General features: G+C 36.0%; 1 protein-coding gene across 1 annotated transcript in view; it reads left to right on the top strand.

The window, feature by feature from the left end:
• Nucleotides 1–23,717, top strand: part of slc30a6 (solute carrier family 30 member 6) — a 38,703-nt gene extending 14,986 nt beyond the window's left edge. Inside the window, exons 5-15 of the mRNA XM_041251000.1 lie at nt 7,858–7,900; nt 8,231–8,296; nt 8,477–8,557; nt 9,218–9,253; nt 12,041–12,135; nt 14,694–14,742; nt 17,757–17,876; nt 18,653–18,755; nt 19,387–19,434; nt 19,825–19,893; nt 22,149–23,717. Coding sequence (XP_041106934.1) covers nt 7,858–7,900; nt 8,231–8,296; nt 8,477–8,557; nt 9,218–9,253; nt 12,041–12,135; nt 14,694–14,742; nt 17,757–17,876; nt 18,653–18,755; nt 19,387–19,434; nt 19,825–19,893; nt 22,149–22,679 — 1,241 coding nt within the window. The 3' untranslated portion in view covers nt 22,680–23,717. The remainder of the gene's footprint in view (nt 1–7,857; nt 7,901–8,230; nt 8,297–8,476; nt 8,558–9,217; nt 9,254–12,040; nt 12,136–14,693; nt 14,743–17,756; nt 17,877–18,652; nt 18,756–19,386; nt 19,435–19,824; nt 19,894–22,148) is intronic.
• The last annotated feature ends 2,762 nt before the right edge of the window (nt 23,718–26,479 follow it).

Genomic DNA, 26,479 nt, shown 5'->3' with positions numbered 1-26,479 from the left:
TCAATATGAGTTCTCTACCCTACAATATGTGGGGACTTCAGGAACAACCAGTGCTACTGTTGTCTCCTCATGTATTTTCCAGGAGAAAGCCTAGCAGCTGATACGTTGATTTTGTTTCCACTTCAAAGTGTCATTTTTGTTTGCCCACACAAGCAGCCAACAATCTGCAAGTCCTGTGGCTAAACAAATATGAAAATATTGGGGGTGATGTAAGGATACACGCAAAGTGATTTGGGGGTGCAAACCCCCTGTAATGCTGCCATAAATCATGTTTAGCAGCCGCATAGTCTGATTTTACCAGTCGCTTAAAATGTGGTGTATTTAAAGAATGGTGTTCCACTGGCATTCTGCACCCGCTATCAATTTTGAAGGTGAAATGCATTCAAATGAAGAAAAGAGCATGGAATTGGGCAGTGTGGCAGAGCAAAGCTCTGCCCTTTTTAAATTGGCAGGGATGGGGTTAATTTCCCCTACCTGCCTGGGTTTATTATGTTCAGGTGGCTGGGGTTGATTAGTTGATTAGGTTAATTAACGATCAATCAGCTCCCAGCCACCTGACATAAAAGGAGGCCTCTGCTTCTCATTTAGGAGGAGGGAGCTGAGGAAGCAGGTTGGTGTTTTGTTGGTTGTGATTTTTCAATTTTCTAAATCCAGTGAAGGCATTGTCCAGCCTGGAAACCTTTATTTTGTACATTTTGCTTTTTTGTCTTTCTTTTTGTGTTTCAATCCTTTTGTTTTGGCCCTTGTGCCTTTTTATTTTTGTATCTATTTATAATAAAAGTATATTTTTTTTGAACTGCAGTCTGTCTCTGGGCCTCTGTCCACTCGCCAGCCTGCCACATATGGTGTAAGTAGTGGGATAGCACCACCTAGACAGATTGCAGTTCAAAAAAACTGGATTCACTGGATTTAGAAAATTGAAAAATCACAACCAACAAAACACCAACCTGCTTCCTCAGCTCCCTCCTCCCAAATGAGAAGCAGAGGCCTCCTTTTATGTCAGGTGGCTGGGAGCTGATTGATCGTTAATTAACCTAATCAACTAATCAACCCCAGCCACCTGAACATAATAAACCCAGGCAGGTAGGGGAAATTAACCCCATCCCTGCCAATTTAAAAAGGGCAGAGCTTTGCTCTGCCACAGGCGGGATCAGGATACTAAGTGGGCACAAATATTGTAATGTGATATAACGATTTTGCCTTGCACTTAAGCATTTGCTGACCCTCCAAACACTTTACATCTCTTCTTACAAGGTGCAAACCATTGTAGAAGTGAGTAACTAAGAGCTGTATAAAAGCACACACCTGCAGAGACCTGTCATTGGCTTCAGGATGGCTGCTGTGGTACACTCCCTGATGCGGTGACACTTGGCTGTTGTTGAGGAGAGGCAGAAAAACCTTTGGAAGAGAAGGGCAAGATGGAGAAGACATATTCAAACCCAGGGTCACTTTGTTTGCAATGCTGGAGGATGCAGTACTAAAGCATTATCGTCTCATTCCGCAGGTCATCCTAGACCTAATTGCTGAATTGAGGAATAAGCTAGACCCCAGCGTCAATATAGGGGCCGCTATCCCTGCACATGTGAAATGGCTTCGCTGCACTACTTAGCCTCTGGTTCCTTTCCAGTTGGAATGTCTGGAGAAATAGCTCAATCCACATTTGCGAGGCAAATTACTGGATGTCTTGCTAAAAAGGGAAGGCCAATACTTATGATTTCTAAAGGATACTAGCATAACTGATGTTTGCTGAAGCTTTTTCCAAAAAATTCTGTTTCATGCTGAGTGACCGTAAGGACTCTCAGCTCCTTCTCAGAAAACGTTCCTTTTCTGAGCGCAAAGAGTGCTTTGCTTCCCTTTCTCTGACATATTTTTTGGTTTGTATTTTTGTGCTCCACAAATGTCAACAAGGACTACTGCTCTGTGTACTGCGACGGCTAAATAGGCCAATGTGCTCAGTGAGACCCTCATCATAATTGCAGATCGTTATTTGTGCGTGTTGAGTAATTTGCATTGCTCTTCAGCTTATATAGGGCACATTGCTAAATAATAGCCTGGCAGCAATGCAATTTAAATTTTGCATCCTCAGTTATTTGCACTGCACCTATACTTTCGTCACCCCACCTAATTTCATCCCTTGGAACACAATGCATTTTTAAATCATAAGGTCTGGATACATTTGATCCCATGTAAATATCTTTACAAATCCAAAATGTTGGTGTAAATTATATAAGCCAAGAAAATATGTTTTCTTTATTTAACCTTTTTTTAAAAAATAAGCCTGAATTGCAGTGCTTGTTTTAGTGTGGTCTCTTCCATTTGAAACATTGTCTTGCTCAGTATGTTAAACCAACTTGCCACACTATGTGAAATGAATAAATCATTTCACCTCCAGTATTGAACATATTTGAAAAATAAAACTCAGCGGTAGCTGGGGATTTAACCAGCTTGGAAGGTCGACCTCAGCTCTGGGCTGAAATGTAAATATGAGTCTGGTGTTTTAGCTTCCTTTGGGACCTGTCCTTTCCATCCATTAATTGCTGTTTGGCTACTTAAAGTCTAGGGTTTACTGTACCATCTGTAGCTTTAAATTACTTATGTGCACCTATTAATTATTGCCCAATCATTAGGCAGGTTCTTGTGTTTTCTACCGATACATACTGGTAGTTTTTGTTTATTCTGTTCAGGAAGACAATGTCAGTGAAAAGCATGAATAATCAAGAGCAGTGTATTGAGCTAATAATGCTTATTTTGTTTAATTTCTCAGGCTGTTTTTGGAGTTATGTTTAATATTTTATGGGACACAGCTCAATATGTGCTACCTACCTACTGACACATCTTTCATTTTTATAGATTTGTTTCTAGGGGACAGCTTGGAAACAGATGTTTTTTTAAGTTCTGTAGTATCATAATATTCTGATGCATAGGACTCAAATAATTTCATAAATCTTACTTGTCGTGCACTCCCATTCACTATGTGGGTTTCACGTGTGCTGTTTTGTAAGAAACTTGTTACTTTTTGCTAAGAGGTGAATTTTTTTTTTTCCCCCAAGATTTTTGTGCGCCTCGACTTTTGTATTGCATTCAAAACCACACAGAAACCTTGCTTTGTTTGAGGTGTATTTCTGCTGTAATTTTGCATAGTTAAAATAGTGGTCTGCAGATTTTACTGAACGGAAGATGCACATGGCATCATAAGGCTTTTGATTCTTGCATTCTTATAGTTGTACTCCCCCAAGACACTTCATTTTCTATCCCTCATTATTTTGAGAAGCAGCAATTCAAGTAACGATAATCTGATTTAAAGACACAAATTAGTGAAGCTCTTCTAATATAGTTCTTAGCACTACTATATGTATTTTTTGGTTTATCTCCGGCAGACAATGCATTCCCTGTGAATTTTGGCTGATCAAATGAGCCCCTTTGTATAACTTGTGGCTTATACTGAGAGTTGAAACATTTAAATAAATTAATAAAGCAGGCTAATTTCTACTCCTTAAAACAGTTCAAGTGGAATGTGAATCATCTTTAGCTGTACAGAATGTACAGTTTAGCTGTTGAATAACACTGCGAAAACATGAAAAATCGCAGTTGAAAAATGCAACATCCACAGCTTAAGTGACAGAACATGGTGCCATGTTATGACCGCCTAATCTGTCTCCATGTCTGGACAGGGCCTAATGTGGGAAGATTTGTGAGGCAGCTCTTTTTACCAACCTGAGCCTTAAGCCACTAATGTCAGCTTGGGCTCGAGCTGTATCGACGTAGCGCTTCCTTTTAAAGTCTTAAATTTCCATGCAAGGGCCTGCCAGGTGGATTCTTGTTTTCAGTCAATAAAGCTTTTAGTTTACATATTGAAGATTTCTGTTTTTAATATGCAACATTTGAAGACACCCGAGCCGGATCGGTCGATATGTGTTTCATAAAGCAATGACAGCAGAATGCTGTAGTTTGCAAATCTCTTCCCTGAAATATGAAAACTGGCTTGAATTTCTTGATCTGAAATCGAACGTTTCTGCTCTGTTCTAATGGGTGCACAGCAGGCACGGGACAGGGAATGAAATGAATACCCTGTAGATAATTAGGAAGAGGACAGGCCCCTTTAACTTTGCTTATTCCCTGGTAACCAGCCTGCAGTTACATGTAATGCTAGAAGTGGATCTGCTCCCTTGGGCCGGAAATAAAATGGCACAAATAAATTGATAGTCGAGTGGCTCAATGTTTGTCTTGTGTTCTGCAGACACTGTTAAAAATATAACTAAAAAGCTGGTTTCATTTACCTTGATTGCACTTGTTTCTTTTATCTTGATTGGTTTGTTCTGTAAACATACACAACTGCCCTTAATCTTACAGTATATTACAAGGCAATACATTTTCTCTTGTTTGGCAAGCACTTTTACTTTTTTTGATATCCTTTAGAAATGCACTGGACTGTTTCTAGATTTAGTGGTAAATTCTGCCCCCTTTACTAATTATGATGCAAGACTTTGTAACAGTTTGTTTTAAGTAAGTGTTTTGCGCACACTTCTTTACTTTTTAATTGGGGGGAAAAAACCTCCGAAAAACCCAAAACACACTGGATAGTTTAGGCTGACCCAAACAGTATCATGTGCACCAAGCAAAACCAGGCCAAGTATGAGTACTGGTAAATGTATGTAAACTAAAGAACATACATTGTCAGAGTTTAAAAAATATATTACTATAATGTACCAGTTCCAAGTGCTCCTGCTCTCCCTATTCCCAACTTAATTGCTCTCAGTAACATCTTCATAAATAATGACACACTTGCCAGTGCAATGGAATGTGCCTCGCCCAGTAGTAAAGAAGCAGAGCTTGATCTACTTTTCTTTTTAAACATTATTATTATTATTGTTGTTGTTGTTATTATTTACAGAGTAAGATAGCTAAATAGATAGACAATAAGTGGGTTAATAACAAACTGTCAGCTTTTTATCTGTTATTGCATAACGAGTATTTAAGTATTCTTCAGGATTGGCACTATATAAAAGAAAGGTTATTCTGATTTTCAATATGATCCTTACATTTAGCATAGGCTTACATGTTGCTAGATTTAAGATTATGAAAATCTGCTGAATTGCTTTTTAACATGATTATAATTAGGTCATTTTAAATGTATTGATCACAGTTGCTTGCGAAAAAGACAAGGAATAAAACTAAAAGCTGTCTCCTTCAATTGAAACATTATAAATAAATAACCTGTGCATTTAATACTGAACAAGTTTGCCATGCATTTCTTTAAATAACTCGGTAAGCTTAACCAGTGACAGCCGTGTCCGTCTTAGAGTAGATCGCTTGAGTTGACTGAAATATGTCAATGATGTGTGAATACAAATTACACAGCAATGCAAATCTTGCTAATCGTAAATCAAATCCAGTTTATACAAAGCAGACCTATATGTCAGATTGTCATCACCTATACTTTGTACAAACCTAACACAAAAGAAGATAAGTGTTGGGTTCTGCTTTGTAAAATTTACATTTTACATTAGACATCACAGAACTTAGTATCTCCTTTTACCCAAGTGAATGTCGGTGTTCACCAGCAATTTGAAGACAACCCAAGTCTTTTTTCACATGAAATATGGTGGTTGTTCTTTTATGCAAGGCCAGAGCAATTTTAATTATTAAGAAAGAACATCACAGCTGGTAATCAAACTGTACCATATTTGGATTTTGGGGAGAAAAAGAAATACTGTGAAACTTGCTGCAATAAAAGTTAATGGACATATAAGCAGCAGGAGACTTTTTGTTTTGTGTACTAGAACATTAAAAATTTTTGTTGGAAATTGTGACATGTGGAATATAGCGGGCTTTAATAACAGCCTGAAAGTGTCTTGTTTTTACTGTAAATCTTTGTTTTGTGGCCGGTTATTTTTTCATGTGATATAGTTAATTAACTGTAATGATGGGTGTTCAAATGATATACAAGAAACATTTGGGGTTTATTTTATACGCATAGCAGGTCTAGTACAATCTTTACCAATATCTCTTCGAGGAAAGTGACCCATTCCTGGTGTCTGTCTTTTATTTGAGCTTAACGTTATTCTGGTGCAGAGTAAATATATATTTTAATATATTATTTTGTTTCTTCTATATTGCATAATCTGTCTCAATCCCTCTAAATCTTAATCTAGGATATTTTCCAATCTCTTTGGACAAAGTGTACTTTTGTTTAGAAAGCATTATGCAGTAAACATTAAATGCTGATTGTCCAAGGATTCAACATTTGATTATAATTCAAATATGATGCATGATGTATAGGTTTCATATGAAACACTGCTGGTAGCTTGATTTAATTTATTTGTTTTTTCAAACAATTTTACTGGCAGACCAAAATGGAAGAGTCTGTTCTGGGTTAAAGTTGGCTGGCTGGCTCGCTTGCTTACTAGTACTTTCTTGGATTATGTACTCAAAGGACTAACGAATTTGTCTGTTGATTTGCGTGTCCTGATGGCTCTTGCGTATGCCAAAGATCAAGAGGCAGCTCGTGTTCTTGTGATCTTGCACAAGATTTTAATAAAAAGTATTATTTTGATAAATAATTTTAAAAACCTTTTTTCAGAAAGGACTGTAATGATGTGGAGGATGTTTTTCACCAGTATATATTAAAAGGTGGTTTTCCCCAAGTATGTAAACAGACTCTGAAAGCAGCTGGCAGAGATCGAGTGTGCAGACTAGACTACAGGTTCAGAACATGTTAATGACTGGGTGTGTGTGTTCAGGGGCCAGACCCCAGTCAGCCTTTCAATTAGTGTCAGCATTGTTGGTCTACTAAAGTTAACTATGGCTTTAATTTTAAAATTGGACATACTTAATATAACTGATTGGATTTGAAATTGAAAAAGAAAGAAGTATGGAACGCAAGACATAAATTATGATTCATCGATCCTATTCTTTTCTACCTTGCAACTAAGATATCTATATGGAGTTAGTATAGCAACGCTGCAAGGCAGGGTTTTAGTAGGGAGTGAATGGACAGCATTGTCAGAGGTGTTTGTACTGTCACTTTTTATTATTTGGGTTGACCATTAAGTATACAGGTATGATGGGGGTGGGGTAATCATTACACAGTTACTTTCCATTTGAGACAACTTCAAGGAGACAAAGTTTTTTCTAGTTATCCATAGTGGGTCTCTTTAATTTCTGGTTAGCACCGTTGACCTTGCTTTATTCTATTTGCATTCTTGATGACATCATGTCCGCAAGCTTAGAAAATAAAATGGCCGGTGTTACATGTTTGTGACACCACAAGTTTCCTCTTGAGCTGCTTGTGTTTGTATGTGGCAAAAACCTGCACCGGACAGCTGTTTCACTTTACAATATGTATTGCGTGGCATCACGTTGCCCAACCAAGCTATTTTTTTCTATGACAGGCCCAAAGAGGTTATACTGAGGTACGATGGGCCAAACTTCAAGATAAATAAGTAATGATGAGCAGAAATGACAGTGTCCTATACGGTATTATGACTGCTTGTTACTTGTGGGATTCACATTTGTTGTGTATCTACATAGTTTAAATACGTTTAAGTTCCCTAAACCACATATGTATTGCTAGAAAATGAAAGATTTTCCAGCTGATGGTACATGAAATTCAGCAGACCATGAATTCTCAGGCACTCTGCTAATAGCAACCTGAGCAATCTGTGTCAGGTGATACATACAGTATCAGAGTAAGTGTGTAAAGGCAGGTTTAGTTCAAGGGTGTACAGTATACACTGTGTAGCACAGTAAATAAAACACAATGATGTGGAATAAACTATATAATGCATATTGGTGGTATTGAAAGAAAAATGAGATATATCATTTCAGTACTGACGATCATTTACCTTTCTTTTACAGCCTTAACAGCTTACACATACTTAATAATCTTTGATCTGTTCAGGTAAGCTTGAATTTAACAAATGTATTCTGATTTTTCTTCATTCTAAAATCTAGTCCTGGAAAATGTTTACAGTATGCTGTGGTAACAAAACAATTCTGACTGTAGTTTATATGTTGATGTCAATTCTAATAATTAACACACACCCAGACCCTAGACACTTCCCCGCTGTTTGCTATACGTTCCTGTTACAAATCCAGGGGGCTACCCCAGTACAGTATTTCTTAGAAGCCATTGGTCTGCAGTGTTTCAATACACAGTGTTTGTATACTGTACAGTAGGTTGCTGAATTACAGGTTAATTAACATTTACACGTCCTTGTTTCCACACCAGATTGATAACGTGCCTAATAAGTTCATGGGTGACTATGAAGAAATCCAGCCCTGTTTACTCTTTTGGGTATGTTGTGTTGTTTGTATTCATCAGTAGTGCATATGAATATATATATATTAATACACATTAGTGTCACCAAACTTTTCTCTGTTCAGTTTTCTTATGCTTGTTATGACCTGGCTATTGTTTAACAGTATAAGGTTAAAGAAACCTAGCACTTACCCATTTCTGATACTTTAACTGCAGGTTCGAGAGGTTCGAAGTCCTAGCAGTGTTTGCTTCAACTGTGCTGGCCCAGCTTGGAGCCCTGTTCATCCTAAAAGAAAGGTAGTAATGCAGGTTGATTCTCTGATTGAACAGCAGCAGTCCACCTAGCAAATGTATCCACATACAATTTTGTGTGATTAAGCGATTACCATTACAAATGGTGGTGGGACATGAATTATTAAAAAATACCATCCAAGGGGCTCCCGAGTGACAAATCCAGTAAAAGCACTGCATAGAGTCTATAGTCTGGACGTCGCTGGGTCGAGTTCAGGGGGCCGAGCGCCGCCCGGGTGGAGGGAGACCCCTGTGGTCTGGCCGGGTGACTGCGAGCTTGCCTGTAAGCTGCCCAGGGCTGCGTTGTCCTCCAACGCTGTAGCTCTGGGTGACTGCATGGTGAGTCTGCAGTGTGTAAAAAAGCGGGCTGCTAACGGCACTCGCTTCGGAGGACAGCGTCTTAAGCTCAGAATAGCTCACTGAGCTTTTTAAGAATTTTTTTAATGAAATCTAATTTTGAATGTCTTTTTGTTTTCTTTAAAAAAAAAAGGAACATAATTCTGCAACTTGTTTGCAGCTTGGGGTAGGTAAATTGTTCTGAGACATATATTCCTGGTTTTATGTTAATTATTTTATTTCTTTCAGAACGTGTTCCCTTAATTGAAACAAAAAACAGCAGCAAGAAACTTCATGCATGTAATAGAATTTTTTTTTTTTTTTTCTTAGTGTGGAACGTTTTGTGGAGCAGCCGGAGATACATACGTAAGTATAAGATCTAATTTACAGGTTTCTTTTCTGCTTTTTTCTGTAGTTTTCAACCCCGTTCTGGGGACCCCCTGTGTCTGCTGGTTTTCATTCCAACTGAGCTCTCAGTTACTTAACTAGACCCTTAACTGAACTCATACTTTGCTTAATTAGACATTTTTAATTGTTTTCAGTTGCAGATTTCAAGTTAGTTTTAACATTTTATAAGTAGCTTCAACTCTGCAACTGTTTAAGAGCTGCAATTTAAAAAAAGGTCTGATTTAAGCAAATGATCATTTCAATTAAGGGTCTAGCTAAGCTAAGCTAAGTAATTGAGAGCTTGTTTGGAATGAAAACTAGCAGACACAGTGGGTCCCCAGAACCAGGTTTGAAAACCACTGTGTTAAATTATACCACAGCAGATAAGCCTGACATTTGACACAGACATTCTCCCTGGGTGGGTTCTGTTTTAGGTTTTATTTCAGTATTGATGGAAAGCAAGAACAAAATATATTGTTATACCACAACAAATTAGTGTAACATTTTTGACAGGGCATTCTTTGTACAGCTTATTTTCAGGTTTTGTTTCATTATTGATTTGAGTGCCAGTAATATTTTAGTATGGTTAAAGGTTAGCATGCAGTTTTATTGTAGTTAAGCCGATGTAGAGTATAATGCATTTTTTTATATTTAATTGTTCAGTGTAATGACAGTAATGCTACAGTAAAACATCATCAACCAGATTGATCTGGTAGAAAGAAAGTCATCACAGTGCAAAATCTGCCACTGTTCATCAGGGACTAATCTGTTTCTTTACTGACCTGTGGCTTTATAATTTTCTTGATCTCTTTTTAAACAGGATTTAAGCAAAAAAATTCAGTTTTGCTTTGGGTGTTGTACTGAAAGTAGTTATTATGAATTGTAGAATAGCAAATGATTATATTTACAACTGGCTTTAGCTGCTAGGCGAAAAATCCTTTAAAATTTTAAATTAGATAAAATACTACAAATTACTTTTTTTGAGAAACTTAACACTGGACCCTGTATAACAATGCAATCTGAACGGTTTTAGGAAAACAATATTTAATACAGAAAATGTTGGAATGCTCATTCAACATATAACAGAAAAAAGTGAATATTTTAATTTAAATAAACATTTAAGGGATTTTGTGTAGATACAGATTTATTTTAATAATTTAAAGAAACTGATTTATTTTAAATAATTTAAAGAAACAGGAGGTGGTTCATTGTCTCCTGTTCTACTTTTATGAAAACAAAAATGTTTACTGGAAGCGTTGTATTGTTGTATATGTTACCCTCATAATCAGGGTTCGGTCAATGACCAACAAAAATAGCCATTTCGGAATTTGAGCACTGACAACTTATGAAAGAACGAAATAAAAACCTATTTAATAATGAAACACAAAAGAAGAGACGGCTTCTTCTGGCTTTTGAGTAAATCGATATAATCAAATTGAGAAATGTGCTTTGAGCAAATGCATAGTTCCTGAACAAATTTTAAAGATGCTGCTCAGTCTGCTAATAGCAGTTAATTGCAGGGTGTTAAAAATGGACATCAACTGAAATACAAATATTTTAATACAATTTTTTTTGTTTTAATTGAATGAACATTAAAATCAATAAATTATATTTCTTATTATTTATGTGTTTATTATTTATGCAGGAAGTTAACCCATTGAGACCGTGGTCTCATTTGTGTTTAGAAATTTAGGAGTGACATCAAACATTAAACTTCAAGCAAGTTTGAAATAATGTTCATAATGTTCTTGCCTTATTTAGAAAATACAGTTTTAGAGGAAAAAACTAACGCAATTAAAATGGATTGTTTTATTCATACTGTAAGACTACTGTATATACAGTGTTTTAAACTTCAAAATCAAATGTCAATCCACATTTATCTAATCACTGTTTAAGTGAAATAACAAAGAATAAACAAAGAATAGTATGCTTATTAAATGTTTCTAACATTCTCATAAATCATAGGGAGGGGTGAACTACCAATTTTTGGAAAACAGGTTTTGCAGACCCGATTAGCCCCAGACAGGGTTGCACAAAGACAGTGATTGCTTTTTGACAACAAAAAAAAGCCTTGTTAAATGTTTTTAATCTTATATATACAAATCACTGGATTTGTTTTTGCAAGGATTGCTGCTGTGGCATTTACAATTGCACTGAACTCCCTTACACACACAGAAGCACTTCCTTGCTTGACAAAAATGAAGCCTTGCATAGCCCCAGAAGCAGCTGCTGCCGCGCTACGAAAAGAAAGTTTGTTTTCTTTGGGTACTTTGTCCAAATTATGAATGAACTATTGGATAATTTAAATTAATTTGAACTGTAAAGGCGCTCCAGAGATTCTCCAGCAGACAGACGAAGCTGTCTCCTCTTTTGTGTTTCGTTCTTTGCTTGTTTGATATTTTCCATTTCGCAATTTGATCAGAATAATTTGCTCAAAGACTGAAATAACCTTTCATGTCATTCTTTGATAATTTGTCAATGCTAAAATCACGAAATGGTTATTTTTGTCGGACCGAATCCAGACTATGAATGTTACCTATACATTAAATGTAGTCAGTTTATCCTTTTAGAGGTTGCTATTTTTTAATTAATTGAAACTAACTTTTTACATTGCATGTTTCCAGCAGTCCTGAAGTTGGTTCAAAAGAAACATAACAATAGCCCCCCATATTTTATTTAAAGTTCTGTGTTTTTTTATAATCAATTTTCTACAAAACCTTTCACAGATTAATATTGTTGTTTTTTGTTTGGTGTTTTTTTCTGTAGGGGTCGTCTCCTAGTTGGGACTTTTGTGGCGTTATGTTTTAACTTGCTGACCATGCTGTCTGTGAAGAACAAGCCATTTGTCTACGTGTCAGAAGGTAGGTCGCCCTTTTTAATACCAGCTCAAATAGGAAAGGGAAATAAGTAATTAACCTATAATTTGTGCCAAAATATTCTAGCCCTTGGTTAATTTAAAAGGCATTTATGCTACTACTTGTACATTTTTTCACACTTCAGTGATGACATATATGTTTCTATACTTGAGGGAAATGAACATGATGGTTGTTTGTTGAGGTTTACCTTTTCAAAGATTACAATACCCAAACTAATTTATTACTATCTACCTGTACGTTTTCCCTTCTTGGAATGAAATGGTGCAAATATTGTATATGTAGAATGTTCACATGCAAGCAGTGTACGTTATGTTATGAAAGTTTATTCTAAACTAAAAAGCTACTGCTTTTACTCCCTTTGTCCTCCATCAACTAGCTCCTCAGCAAAAAACAGTTTTTGACCAAACTTGAACTGCCCAGCTTTTTCCAGTAGAGGTCTCTAAGCTGCTATTTTGATTTGATTCAATTTAATGAGCTGCCTTCTAAACAGCCAGTCCTGTAGGACCACAAGTCGCCTAAATCAAGCAAAGAAAATTATTTTCTTACAAACCAGGACCTGCTAGTGTTGGCATGTTGCCCATTCCCCAGGTACGTTACCAGCTGGACGGGATGACACAATACTGTACTGACACATGCAGCAAGTTAACGTACATTATCAGCTTTGTCTAGGAGACAAAAATGTAATTGAGAGCTAAAGTCTAAACCCTCGAGAATGAAGCCAGTCATCTAGAATTAGGAACAATTGTTAGACCCACATGTGTAAAACAGGGATCAAGTCAGCTGGTGTGTTTTTAAAGGCAAAATGTGTGGCCGTTTTACTTTTAGAAATTTAGATTATGTTCTAGTTGGTGAAGAGCATTTCATATATGTTTCTTGATTTATGTTAAAAGGTGTTCCACACACTCTGAGAATTGCTTTGGTTTTTGCACTTTTCAATGTTGCCTTTAATCCTGAAAAAACTTCCAGTTTCTATGTGCTGTGTTGTTGCCCTCCTCCTACTTTCTTTAGAGGATGTTTCCTTTAATGCCAGCAGAGTGTTCCCTCTTAAGATTGTCTTCTAATACCATGGGGTTGTAACCCTGCTGTACTCTGTAGAAGTGCTGGCAGATTCCTTTCAGATTCATGTTGCCATTATGTGCCTCTTACATTGCCTAACAAGCCCCCGTCATGATTTGTAGCCTCATTTTAAATCTCTCAAGCAGAGTCTCCAATATAAATGTAGGAATGTGCTGTCACTCAGTAGTTGGAATGAATCAATGATAAATACAAGTCAGGAAGGTAGGACATTGCCAAGCAGCAATTGGAAATGTATGTATTATTATTTTTATAATAGGTTTTATTTTTTAACGGAGAAAGGGTAAAGTCAACGTGAATAGATTAACCATTTCCACGGTTTTTCTGGTGTTTTCCTGTGTTTATTGGCTATCAACTGATTTAATTTTGTTTTTTTGTATTAGGGGTGTTTTATCCAAAAATCAGAAGCCCTATTTATAAACAAAACCCATGACGCCTATGCATTTTTTTGCAGTACAGTTTTGGCAGAGTGCCTAATCTGTTTTTAGGGGGTAAAAAACCATGTCAAAATGTAAAAAAAAAAAAAAAAAATATATATATATAATATATAAAATATATATATATATATATATATATATATATATATATTATATATATATATATATATTATTTTTTTTTTTTTGTAAAATTTAAATTTATAATCTAGCTTTTTTTTTTTTCCCCCAGTTATGAAAGCTGAAATCAGTAGAGTGCAAAACTTAAATACAAGATGGTTTTGCAAGAAATGTAGTTGAATTTGGTGTTCACAAACAACAAGGCCAATCCGGTATTCATTATGTGAAGATATTTATACTTTGTATTAGCATTTTGCAAAACACATTTTTTATAGGTCTATTCTCTTTTAACTAAGTAATATAAGAATATGTAGATGTTCGTTTTTATTTCAAAGGACACTGATTTAGTCTCAAATTGGAATTCTATGTCATTCAATGTTTGGAATCACAGAACACTCAATTGTTTCTGATTCTATATTCATGATCCAAATAGTGGCGGCTCTAACTACCGCTGCCCTTTAACACTATATTAATCTAGCTGGATTTCCACCCAGGGGTGAATTATTGACACAGGTATATGCGTTTTAGGGTGGTGGTGGTATTAAAATCATTAAAATAGACCTCAATTTGGAAATTTTAATAACCTTAAAAAAACAAAACAAAAAAGCACCTTCTCTAATACTAAAGAGAAAAAGGTTTCCTTTTCAGTTTAAATGTAGGCTATTTGATTAATACATAGTTATTGTGAACTGACACAGATGGCAGTGGAAATACTAAAAGCATATTACTTTGGTCATCTGGTAGTGTAACTAATACTGTAGGAAGATTCTGCTCTGTGGTCAAAAAGCACAACGGCTACAATTACAGCTGTGACAATAGCAACCCTTATAGTTGCATATGTCATTTAGTGATAATATAAGAATTTTTTTTTTTTTTAAGGTGGATATTTAACAAGTACCTTGTGTTCCTCTACAGCTGCCAGCACCAGTTGGCTCCAAGAACATGTAGCAGATCTGAGCCGAAGGTAAGCTTTGGCTTCAATAACTTTTCCATTGTTTAGTTTTAATGGCCTGTGGAATTCCTTAAGAGCCAAAATGTTGTTGCACCAAACAGCAGCATTACCTTCCCATCCCCACTCAATGCATTCTCATCAGAAACTCTTACTTGCAATGATAAGGAAATTAAGAGATTGGTATCGAGGACAATAAGTCATCTGCTGCGTCGCCAAGTACAAAACAGATGCATCTATTTTAAAGAAGTGCTTAACATTTTTTTTTTTTTTTTTTTACATAGTACTACTAGCAATAGTGACAACACTATATAGTAGATAAAAAGTTGCATCTCTTTCCTGATAGTTCAAACTCACACCGGTACTCATTATTTGCAGTCAGAAGCACCAGCATATGTATCTTTATCGCATTTCAATTATTTGTATATCCTAAATTCACTTAAAAAAAAACCCAAAATAATGTAGTTAGAGGTTGTGGTTTGCGCTGTAGTTTAATGCAATACAGTATATTAAAACATCTTAAAACAAAGTTAGTCATAGATTGATCCGATATTAGGACAGGTTTTCACTATTACTTTAACCTTTAGAAACTTCACAGCGATTTTCACTAAAATCTATTTAATTGGTGGCTGTATAGTTATATCAGTTTAGGCTTCTGTTTGCCACTGTGTTATCCTGTGAGCCAAATAAATTCTGTTTCTGCTTCTAGATGGTTATAAATGACATGTTGGAACCGACTTTTCCATCATGGTCAACTTGCCTACTTCATACATTTACATTTGAGTGGGATGTTTGCCTGTATGTTACCCATAGTGGGAAATATAGGCCATTGTATCTTAGGAAACAAAACAAAGTGTAAAAAAGTAAATAGCCTTTTTTTGTTATAAATGATAACATTTCAGAATATATGCAAATAGAGCTAAAGTTTTCAGCACTTGCATAATACATTTTGAATACAAAAAAAAAAAAAAAAACCATGAACAGAATTAAAAATATAACATTTCTTGCTCAAAATCTTAATGTTTAAATCTTCCAAATCAATGTACAGTATTAGGATAGCATTTGACAACTGCTGATAATGTGCTGGGAGAAAGTGTGCCTCGTGAGAGGCTGTCCAGAGTAAATGCTTTATTTGTCAGGAAAAGGAATAGGGTTACAAGAATGGTGATTGTTCCAAAGAGAAAATAGGTATCCAGGCAGTAGAAGAAAAGGTTGAAGCCAACTTAAACTAGCTACCTCCAACAGTAAGTCTCATATTACATTCATACACTACGTGTTACTTTGCAATTTGATCAGGTTTCAAATGAACAAGATTTAGGAAAATACCGTTGAAAATGTTACAATTGTGCAACAGATTTATAAAGACAGAATAGAGAGTCCTCATGGAGGCAACACACTGAAATGTCTTAATGAGCTTTCACTTTAAATCCTTTTGAAATCGCTAATATCTGACAAAACAGGGTTCCTAAAAGCCTAAAATGTAAAACTAAGAACAGGAAAGTTGAGAGAAACATTAAAGTTTAAACATCTTTCTGTGTATCATTATATTATCGAACTTTCAGTTATGAGAATTCATTTTTGTGTTGTAGTCTGGACATTAAATCCTGTGTTTGTTTCTGTTCTGTAATCCTGCATTTTTAGTCTCAAACCACACAGATTAAAACAGTGAGTTCTTAATACCTTTACTGCCTAATGTACTGAAAAACAGACGATGATGTACTTGCAGAAAAGATTTGACCTCAAGTAGAAGCATTATGGCACAGGCTTTCCAGTGAAGAGCTGGCTGGAAGTATAGATTACAAAATAGGATTTTATTCCATAAAAAAAATAAAAATAAACCCACACAAATATAGATGCTGAAGAAGAATGATCATTTCTATCCCCTGTTACCTGAATAGTATTATAACAATAATAAAAACGTATCTCCTTGTACTGTTTATATGTTGTTGATTAGTTCTGTCCATGCTGACGTTTTTGAGGGATTTTGAAATACTTATCAAAAATAATGTGGTGTTTTTGCTATGAAAGAAAAGCAGTTTAAATCAAAGAACAAAAAAGACAGTCTAAGCAGATATCCACTTGAATTATCAAGCAGCAAGTAAGTAGCTTAATTGTAGTCATTGAAGTGGCTTTGTGTCAGTTTACTGTAACAAACCACTCTGAGCCTTATTTTGTTGTTTGTTTATTTTTTTTAGCACTCATTTTTCTATCACATTTGAAATGCCAGTTTGTTATATTAGTGTTGCAACTAACCTACTGATGAGGACTGAACATCAGTGGCTGACATATGTGGCCTAGCTACTGAACCATGGAGGTGATGTCTAGCCTGGGCTGTCTCTGCCTGGACCAGTAGGGGTCAAGTACCAGATTGTTAATCATCCACAGACGTTCCCCCAAGCCATTGGAGTGCAGAGGCCAAGGCAGCTTTCCATGTGTGCCCACAGCTCAGACTGGCAACCCAGTGAGCTCCAGATCTTATTTATCATGTACTTGCACTGGTAAAAGAAATAAACGAGTGGCGTTATGACTAAAACAAATCCATGCTAACCTACTGGATTTATTAACTATTCAGGAAAATATCACAACAGGATGAGCTTTTTATTTTTAATAATCAAAACATTGTATTAAATGTGTACTGTGTAATCAAAATAACAGGAAGCTTCATTTCATAACTTGCTGACAAAAGCTCAATAATCTTTCTTGGTGATGCACTGCAATCCTGTATCCTTATCAGGGCAGTTGTTCTCAATCCGTGCATACCTGTTAGACCACTGAACTTCACAGGAGGGACAGATTGCTTAGACTAGAACATACACTATATCTCTGTAGAAATTAAAATGTAAACAAGTACACTAGTACTGTAAAGCTTTTGAAGTCTCTTTGTATAAGTCAAGCTTGACTCCTTCCACTCTGCAAAAACGATAATGATTTAATAGACTGACCATTATACTGAGAAAGCAAAACAATGCAACCAAGTTTTACTGATGATGTTTTGTATTAACAACACCTTTTTTCAATCTGTTTTACAGTTTGTGTGGAATAATCCCCGGCCTGAGCAGTATTCTGTTGCCGCGCATGAATCCCTTCGTGTTGATAGACCTGGCAGGGGCAGTGGCTCTCTGTATCACATACATGCTAATTGAAATTAAGTACGTTGATTCAAATGTATGGAGCTGTGATATTTTCTTGGAAAGAGAACCTAGCTACACTATTTTTTTTTTTCTGTCTGAAAATAACTTAAGCGGACTCTGACCATAAAAAGCTAAATTCTAAGGCTCTGGATTCTATGTTCTATAGACTTTTTGTGTCTACACTTTTTTCATAAAACTGTTTTACACAGCTTTGTGCTGTTTGTTTATGTTAGCATGCAGGGGTTATGTTAGTCATGCTGTACATATCAAACAGGAGTTTCTTAAGCCACTAATCTTAAACACTGTACTGTCACAAGAGCTTTTCACAGGTTTTCTACTCTAGAGTTTATAGACTTCATTAAAAGTCCCACGCTTTTTTTAAAGCTACAGTATTGTAATTGAAACTGTTATAAAGCTGATTTTTATTGTTATCCACAATCACGTTTTGATATTCCTTATATAAACAAAGTGTTTATTAAATTAACCACAGCACTAAATTAATTTCATCTATGTGTTTCACATTTAATTATAATTTATCTATATATAATATATATATATATATATATATATATATATATATATATATATATATATATATATATATATATATTTTTGGGGTTCCCCAAGATTATAATCCATGCTTTTTTATTTTTTATGTAGGATTGTTGAATCCCAAGAAGTTTTCCTGGTTTCGTATTTTAATAAATACATTTAATTGAAAATTCTTGGAATTATAAGTCGATTCATGCCTGATCTTAGACATACTAATGAAGTCCTTGTTGTTTTACTTACAGTAACTATTGTGCAGTGGACACTGCTTCAGCTATTGCCATTGCTGTAATGACTTTTGGCACCATGTACCCTATGAGTGTCTATAGTGGAAAAGTGCTGCTTCAGGTAAGAATGCTTTATCACACAAATAAGTGTCATGCATATTTATGTCAGACTTCTAGATATTGATTTTGTACTGATTTGAGAACAGCAGAGATGGAAATAAGACTGCATAGCAGTTTCATCCGTACCAGGTTTTACTATAATTGATTAGCCACACTGTATAGGTAACAAGCTCAGATCTGTCTTATTAAACTCATAGTAATACCAGGAATGGGTCTGGCTGCTGTACAATGGGAGTCTTATTTCCATCCCTTCAAATTTGGTGCACACCTGTGTGCGATGGTTCTCTGTCTCTTTATTAGTGAAATAAAAATGAGCAGTTTTGTGACCACAATGTGCCACATTTAATGTTTTGGTCATGTTTTGGTGTAATTCTGTGTGTGTCAATACACATATATATAGGTATAATATATGATATATATAATATATATATATATATATATATATATAGTATATAATTTTAATTTATATAAAAATTTTTTATTTAAAAAAAACTATGTAGCCATCATACGTACACTGTGAGGCTAAAAAATGAAATGTGTGTGTGAAACAATTCCTACACACCATCTGTTTGTGATACTTGCTTCCATAACATATCTAAAGATCACAATATAATGACCCTTTTTTCTTTCAGACAACGCCGGCTCATGTTATTGGTCAGCTGGATAAACTACTGAGAGAGGTAAGCGAAATTATTGTTGAAAAAAAAAATTAAGTACACTTGTAGACATTAAAGATCACATAATTATGACCTGGTAAAATGGTCCCCAGGCTATCTGGCTCATTGAATTTACTTTTGCTTCTAAACTCTAAAAACAAGTAATAAGAGAAGATTTGATCACAATAGATATGTCCTGTATAAAGAAAGTATCTTCAAAAAATAAATAATTAGACAGACAGAGTCCACCTTCATTTGTGACTTTGGATTGCTGTGTATACAGAAACTCCCTGAAAGGGTGGTTTCTGATGTTACTGTGCTGTTAACAGAGAATTGCAAAGCCCTTTTTATTATGGCTTTGTTATATGTATAATAAAAAAGTTTATTGTTTTTATTTATTTTATATAAATGTAGGTTTCCACTCTTGATGGGGTTTTGGAGGTTCGGAATGAGCATTTTTGGAATATTGGGTTTGGTTCTCTGGTATGTATATTTATTCCTGATTCTCATCTACTGTTCTTGCATTGATGTAAAAGTATGTGGAAAGGCTGAATAAACTTTACAGCTAAGACCAGTCAGTTTTACAGGTGTTTAAAGTAGGAGTACCATATATGAAACTGAGTAAGCCACTTTTGTTTAGGCAATATGTGGTAGTGTGCATTTGGCATGCAATCATCATTGTCCTCCAAAACCATTTCTCATATTTAAAAAAAAAAAAAAAACTAATGAAAAAGTATAGTGTAACTAAGACTAATGAAAATGTAATGCTCTTGGATGATTGGTTGGACTAATTATTTCCTGATTGCGCAGAAATAAAGCTCTTAGCTTTTTAAGAAGCACACACAATCTGCATTGTGCTGGATGTATTTGTAATGACTGAAAAGCAGTATGTATGATCACTCATTTAGTGGAGCTTTAGCTACAGTGAATTTAGAAAGGGTTTCACAGTAGTGTCCTGTTCTCCGAACACAGGTATCCAGTAGACCTGTTATCACTGGCCCACAGAGGGTTGCTGTCAAGATATTGTAACAGAGAACAAAATGCCTTTCTTGAGGTTTGTTTGTACATCTGCCAGGAGCTTTTCAAAGTATGCTCAGGGGTAGTTTCAGAAGTCTCTTGTTTCAGACCTGTAGGCAGCGTGGTTTTCACTACTAAATGATCATCTTCAAGGGAAACAAGTCCCCATGCTTTAAAGGCACTTTGAGAATAAGAGTAACGTCTTGCATTTCCTTTCATGGCTTGCTTTTTAGCTCTAATAGTGTAGACGTGAAATCAGTGATACCTCTGCTTGCCTTTAAACTTCATCCATCACTTCTATTGCATACTAAAATTCATTTTCTTATTTTAAAGTTGAAAATATACAGTACAGTGGCACAAAAATCTGTAGTACTAAGAAAAAAAAACGATTATAAAAGTGTTGTGTTATAATTACACATTTTACACAACTGAAAAAATAAATATCAAACTAAATAGTGTTTTGAGTAATTTTTTGTGCTGGATCGAACATGGAATTTTCATGTTGGCATATCTGTTCAAGATTTAGACAATTATACAAGTATTTGTTCATTTGCTAAATGCTATCAAAGCTATTATTTAAAACACTGTATTAAAGTTGAAAAATATCCCAGAGATAAGAATAGATTGTTAAGGCCTTACTTTACCCCACTGAATTAACTACAAAACAAATAAACAAATGATGTCATGCAGAACTTAAGGTAAAAAAAACCAACGCTTATATATATATATATATATATATATATATATATATATATATATATATATATATATATATATAACGCCCTGCGATTATGTCATGTCTTCGCATCCCAAATCTGAAACAGTACTGGCAAGCTGATGTAGAGATAACTGTGTCTATAACTATTTGTGTTGTGTGCACATCCTAATCTCTACTCAACTTAAAATGTTATGGAGCAAATAGGGGACCAAGAGCTGCTGTGTTGATATATATTTGTGTGTATGTATGTATGTATGTATGTATGTATTTATTTATTTAGGATCCCACACTGTGTGCTGTTTTTTCCCTTTTCACAAAAATAATTTGTGGCAAGGTGTTAATCAGTGCAAGGCAAAACACATTTCTCATTTCTATTAATTATAATTTCTGGCGGGCACAGACATGGTCTTCAGGCTTTTGAATACAAAAAAAAAGAAAAAAATAAGTTTGATCGGATACTTGTTCCAGTGCTAGTAGTATTTGATGTGATTGGATATTTGGCTATAAAAATGACCTAATAGTGCTAGACATTTATGTTCAGATGGAGAGGGTTCACTGCTGGGAATGGGAATTAAGAAAAATGTTTATTCATGTGATAAAACTGGAGGAAAAAAAATGTATGTTCACTTTTTATTATTTGTGCTAATGCATACAGTACTTTACAGATAAAACGTCAGTTCTTTTTATCACTGATAGGTGGCACTTGGTGTCTGGTGGTTATGTGTATCATCTTTCTCTTTCAACGTGTAAAGTATTGTACTGCATCATGTTGGATTACTATACACCACAGTATTTCAATATACATTTCAAATAACAAACTGGAAATAAAAATGGAAATATTTTATTTTAACGTGTGTATTGTATTTGTTTAAATGGCAAAGACTGGAAGGTTTAAACCTACAGTCAGTTAACATAGATTTATAGCCAAATGTACTCTTTTTTTTTTTTTTTTTTTTTTTTTTTTTTTTTAATGTGCATTGCTTTGCTTGTTTTTTTTTTTCAGGCTGGCTCAGTACACGTCCGAATACGCAGAGATGCCAATGAACAGATGGTGCTTGCCCACGTGACCAATCGCCTGCACACCCTTGTTTCTACTTTAACCGTTCAGATTTTCAAGGATGACTGGACCAGGCCATCTCTGGCTACTGGACCCCTTCCAGCAGGCATGCTGAATCTGTCTGAGTACAGCAGCCTCCTAGCAGTGCCGCCTGTGAAACCCACCGGTGATTTAAACCCAGTAACATCAACCCCAGCCAAGCCCAGCAGCCCGCCTCCTGAATTCTCATTCAACACGCCTGGAAAGAACGTCAACCCCGTCATCCTGCCAAGCACTCAGCCTGCCAGGCCCTACGGTGTGGGTCTTGCTTATGGAGCAGTTCCATATAGCAGTACGTTCAGTCAAGGGCTTGGAAGACCGGGGAGTGGACTAGGAATGGGAATTGGAACAGCTCAGGCATTCAGGACTGGTTTTGGCAACGTTCCTGGCAGATACGGAACAATCACTCAGGGACAGTTTAGTCAGTATAAGCCTTGATCTGCTGCTGAAAGCTCTGTAATATCTATTGCTGGAAAAAATGCATCGTCTTGGTTATAAAGAGGGTTTTGTATTCTTTATTTTTTTTCATGACTAAATACAGTATTTGAAAAGTTAACTGACGGAAGTGTTTAAATGTGGATGATCATCAACAGAAAAAAGTTGTACGTTGCTAAACTATATTTTAATACTTTTATTTTGATCTTGGGCTTTTTAGTAACTTGCAACATTACTGTACTAAAAATGTGATATGTAAAGGGAGTGAGAGACATGTATATCTGGGTAAGTGGGCACCACAGTTGCTCCAAACCCTAATGCGTCAGTGTTGAATTGCCCTGTGTAACAAGTATGGGTATACTGTAGGCCCAGATCATTTTAAAATGTTGCATATTGTACCTGGCTCGAACCTGGTCAATCAGCTGATTTCCTCTCACCCAAAATCGAATTGTTGATTATCTGCAGAAATTGCACGAGTACTCAAATACAACAAAAAAAAAAATACTGAGTTTTGGCAAGTCTCTTGCAGTACTCTCCCTGTGAAACTGCAAATAAGGAGGACACCCACTGAGTGAGAGGACGCATCCCTTTTAAACTGTCCCAAATTAATACATTATTGTTGGTAGAAATGTTGTATGTGATCACTCTACACAACTTAACATGTTTTTAAGATTATATTTTTTCCCACAGTAAGGGGATATTTTCATGTAATAGTACTGTACAGAATTGTGCTTTACAGAAATATAAACAATTTTTTTTTGTATTATAATTATTATTATTATTATTGGTGCAGATATGCTTGGAAAGCTACAGGAATTGGTTGCGTTAGCTGTCAGTGCATTTAATTATGGAACACTATTTACTGCACCAATTTTAATACAAAATGTTAAATATTACATTTAATGGTTATTTTTGAAACGGGGATCGAGGCGATAAATAACAATGACAATATAAAGTATATTGTACTAATATCTGTTTTTGTAATGGTTCATTATACCATTCTTGTAAATAAAAAGAACTCAAGAATGGTTTCAAATGTCAGTCTATTTTCCAGAATGACCATTTATTTGACTTACTGATGCAAACCCGCCACTGTGCATGCAGCACAGATAAACAAATCAGTCTACCCAGAACAGCAAGATTTAGTACAAATCACTACTGTAAATGCAATGGACAGGGCTATAGTTTGCAAAATGATAGTGCTTCACATTTCTTCTCAATGTACAGTATATGAAAAAAATTGTAAAAGAAATGTGTATGATTACAATATATTACATTTTTTAACTTTCCTTGTCCTCAATACCAGTACCTGTTTTTTTACATATGTCAATAGTTCCATAATCAAGGTTGTTAACAGATGTTTCTCTGTTCATGCAGAAAAAACTTTAGAACTAGTTAATGTCGCGCATGGTTTACAGTTTGTAGAGATCACGATAAAATACATTGCTGACATTCTTCCACCTGAAAACTTGTGCTAAAGGAAACCAGAAGCTGCAATTAAATCTAATAGAATTCCTCTCCTGTAGCTTTGCAATTGTGACACTGTATGACTGAGCTGTACATTCAGAGGAGCCCGTCAACATCGCTTTCATAAGACTCATCATTTACATTTCCAAGGATGAGCTGGGCAGCTGCAATATTACCTTACAGTGAGCAGTTTTACTCTTCAGAATTTCCAGATGATACAGTACCTAAACGCTACATTTATCAAAATAAAAAAAATGTGAAAATATTTCCTTTTGATACTATAATATCAAGTTTATTTGTGTCCTAGATGATCCACTGGCAGTTTTAAAGTATTTTAAAAATAAAAATACATAGCAGACATTTCAACATATTATACTGGCATGTTTCCATTCCATAATGTTGCATGCTTGATTGTTGGCTTCAGTCTAAATAGGAATTCCGTCTGGTAACTATGGCAGGATTGTTATTATTTGTTTATTTAGCAGACGTCTTTATCCAAAGCGACTTCGAGACTAGGGTGTGTGAGCTATGCATCAGAGTCGCATGGTCTCACCTGGAAGACGGGGCACAAGGAGGTTAGGTGACTTGCTCAGGGTCATACAGCGAGTCAGTGAGTGAGCCAGGATTTGAACCGGGGACCTCCTGGTTATAAGCCCTTTTCATAACCACTGTACCACAGCAGCAAAACCAACATTATTTGATGACCTTTCTGTGAATTCCTGATTCTGGGAGATGCAGTTTTCCATTCCTCATTTAAACATTTCTTTTTTTCCCCTCCCACATCCCACATTTTGTAATGCCTACCTTACATTCCAGCATAAAAATGTAATACTGTTTGGCGTCTATGTATCTCCCTTCTACAATTTTACCCCATGTTCTACCACGAAATTCATTTCCACATAATCACCCCCCTTCTAATTAGTATTTCATCATTTGTAAATCACCATCAATTACAGGGACTGAAATTTAACCATCACCGTATGGCTGTTTACCTCCTAAAGACCCTGAACCTGAGTAGATTATACAAAGCTGCACACAGGGCCTGTGACGTTATTAGAAGACTATGCACAGATACCAGCATCATTTTTCCTTTCAGAGGACTGAACCTGACGGGAGAACCATAGACAGATGAGTATGTTACTTTTTATCTGCATATATTAATTTTCTAATTGTGTATTACACTGATTAATGCAATAATTATTTACATTGTTTTAGTTTTACTAAATGCACGTCATTTTTTGCCATCTTGGTGACTTAATGCTGGTGACCTTTACCATACAGTATACGCTGTTGCTGCTTGCATCATGCCTGGGTTTTATCCCCTTCTGGCTATTTGCACCATACACCCTCTCCACTTGATGGAAGGGTTCTACTCCAGGTTCTTCCTGGTGCCCAAGTGGGATGGCGGCCTCAGACCAGTCCTTGACCTCAGGTTCAAAGTTTTGACTGTGCAACAGCTTTTGCAGGCAATCAGGCCAGGTGACTGGTTCACCATGGTGGATCTTAAAGGACGCATATTTCAACATCCCCCTAAGACCAAGACACAGGTACCTGTGGTTTGCTTCTCAAGTTCGAGTTCCGTGTGATGGCATTTGTCCTCTCTCTAACTCCCTGTGCCTTTTAAAAGTGCATGAAAGCTATTTTGGCCCCATTGAGACTCGAAGTCATTGGTGTGCTCAATTACCTGGACGACTGGCTCATTTGTTCCCAGTCTCTATCTGGGAGTGCGCTTGGACTCCAGGTCCATGCAATCTATTCTGTTGGACGATAAAGTGCAGAGAATAGCCACCTGTTTAAGCTTCAGGAGCTCACTTCCTGACACAGCAATTTTTGAAAGGAGCTTGGTGGCTTCGGCCGCCTATGAAGGATGTTGTTCCTCACTGGAGGCTTAACTTGATGCTTGATGCACTCATGAAGCCTCCATTTGAGCCCTTGCATTAAGCGGAGCTGAAATTTATATCTTTCAAAGTGGCTTTCTTGCTTGCAATCACATTCGCTAAGCGGGAGAGTGAGATGCAGGTGTTTTCAATTGCGAAAACCTGCTTCATTTTTGCAGAAGCCAGCACAACGGTTAAGCTTCATACCAATCCTGCTTTTTTGCCAAAAACGGTATCAGCATTTCATGTCAACCAGTCTATGGAATTGGAGGTTTTCATCCACCTCTTTTCCAGTCTGACAGGGAATGATAACTCCATTACATTTGCCCTGTGCGGGCACTAACGTATTATGTTGACAAGACAGGATGTTGAGTTCATCTGAAATGTTTTTGTCTCTTATGGGGCGAAGTCCCATGATCAAGCACTGTCTAAACAGTGGCTATCTAAATGGATAACAGA

The sequence above is a fragment of the Polyodon spathula genome, chromosome 5 (assembly GCF_017654505.1).
Source record: "Polyodon spathula isolate WHYD16114869_AA chromosome 5, ASM1765450v1, whole genome shotgun sequence".
Lineage (NCBI taxonomy): Eukaryota > Metazoa > Chordata > Actinopteri > Acipenseriformes > Polyodontidae > Polyodon > Polyodon spathula.
Note: the sequence above shows the minus strand (reverse complement) of the source record. Positions and strands in the feature narration are given on the sequence as shown.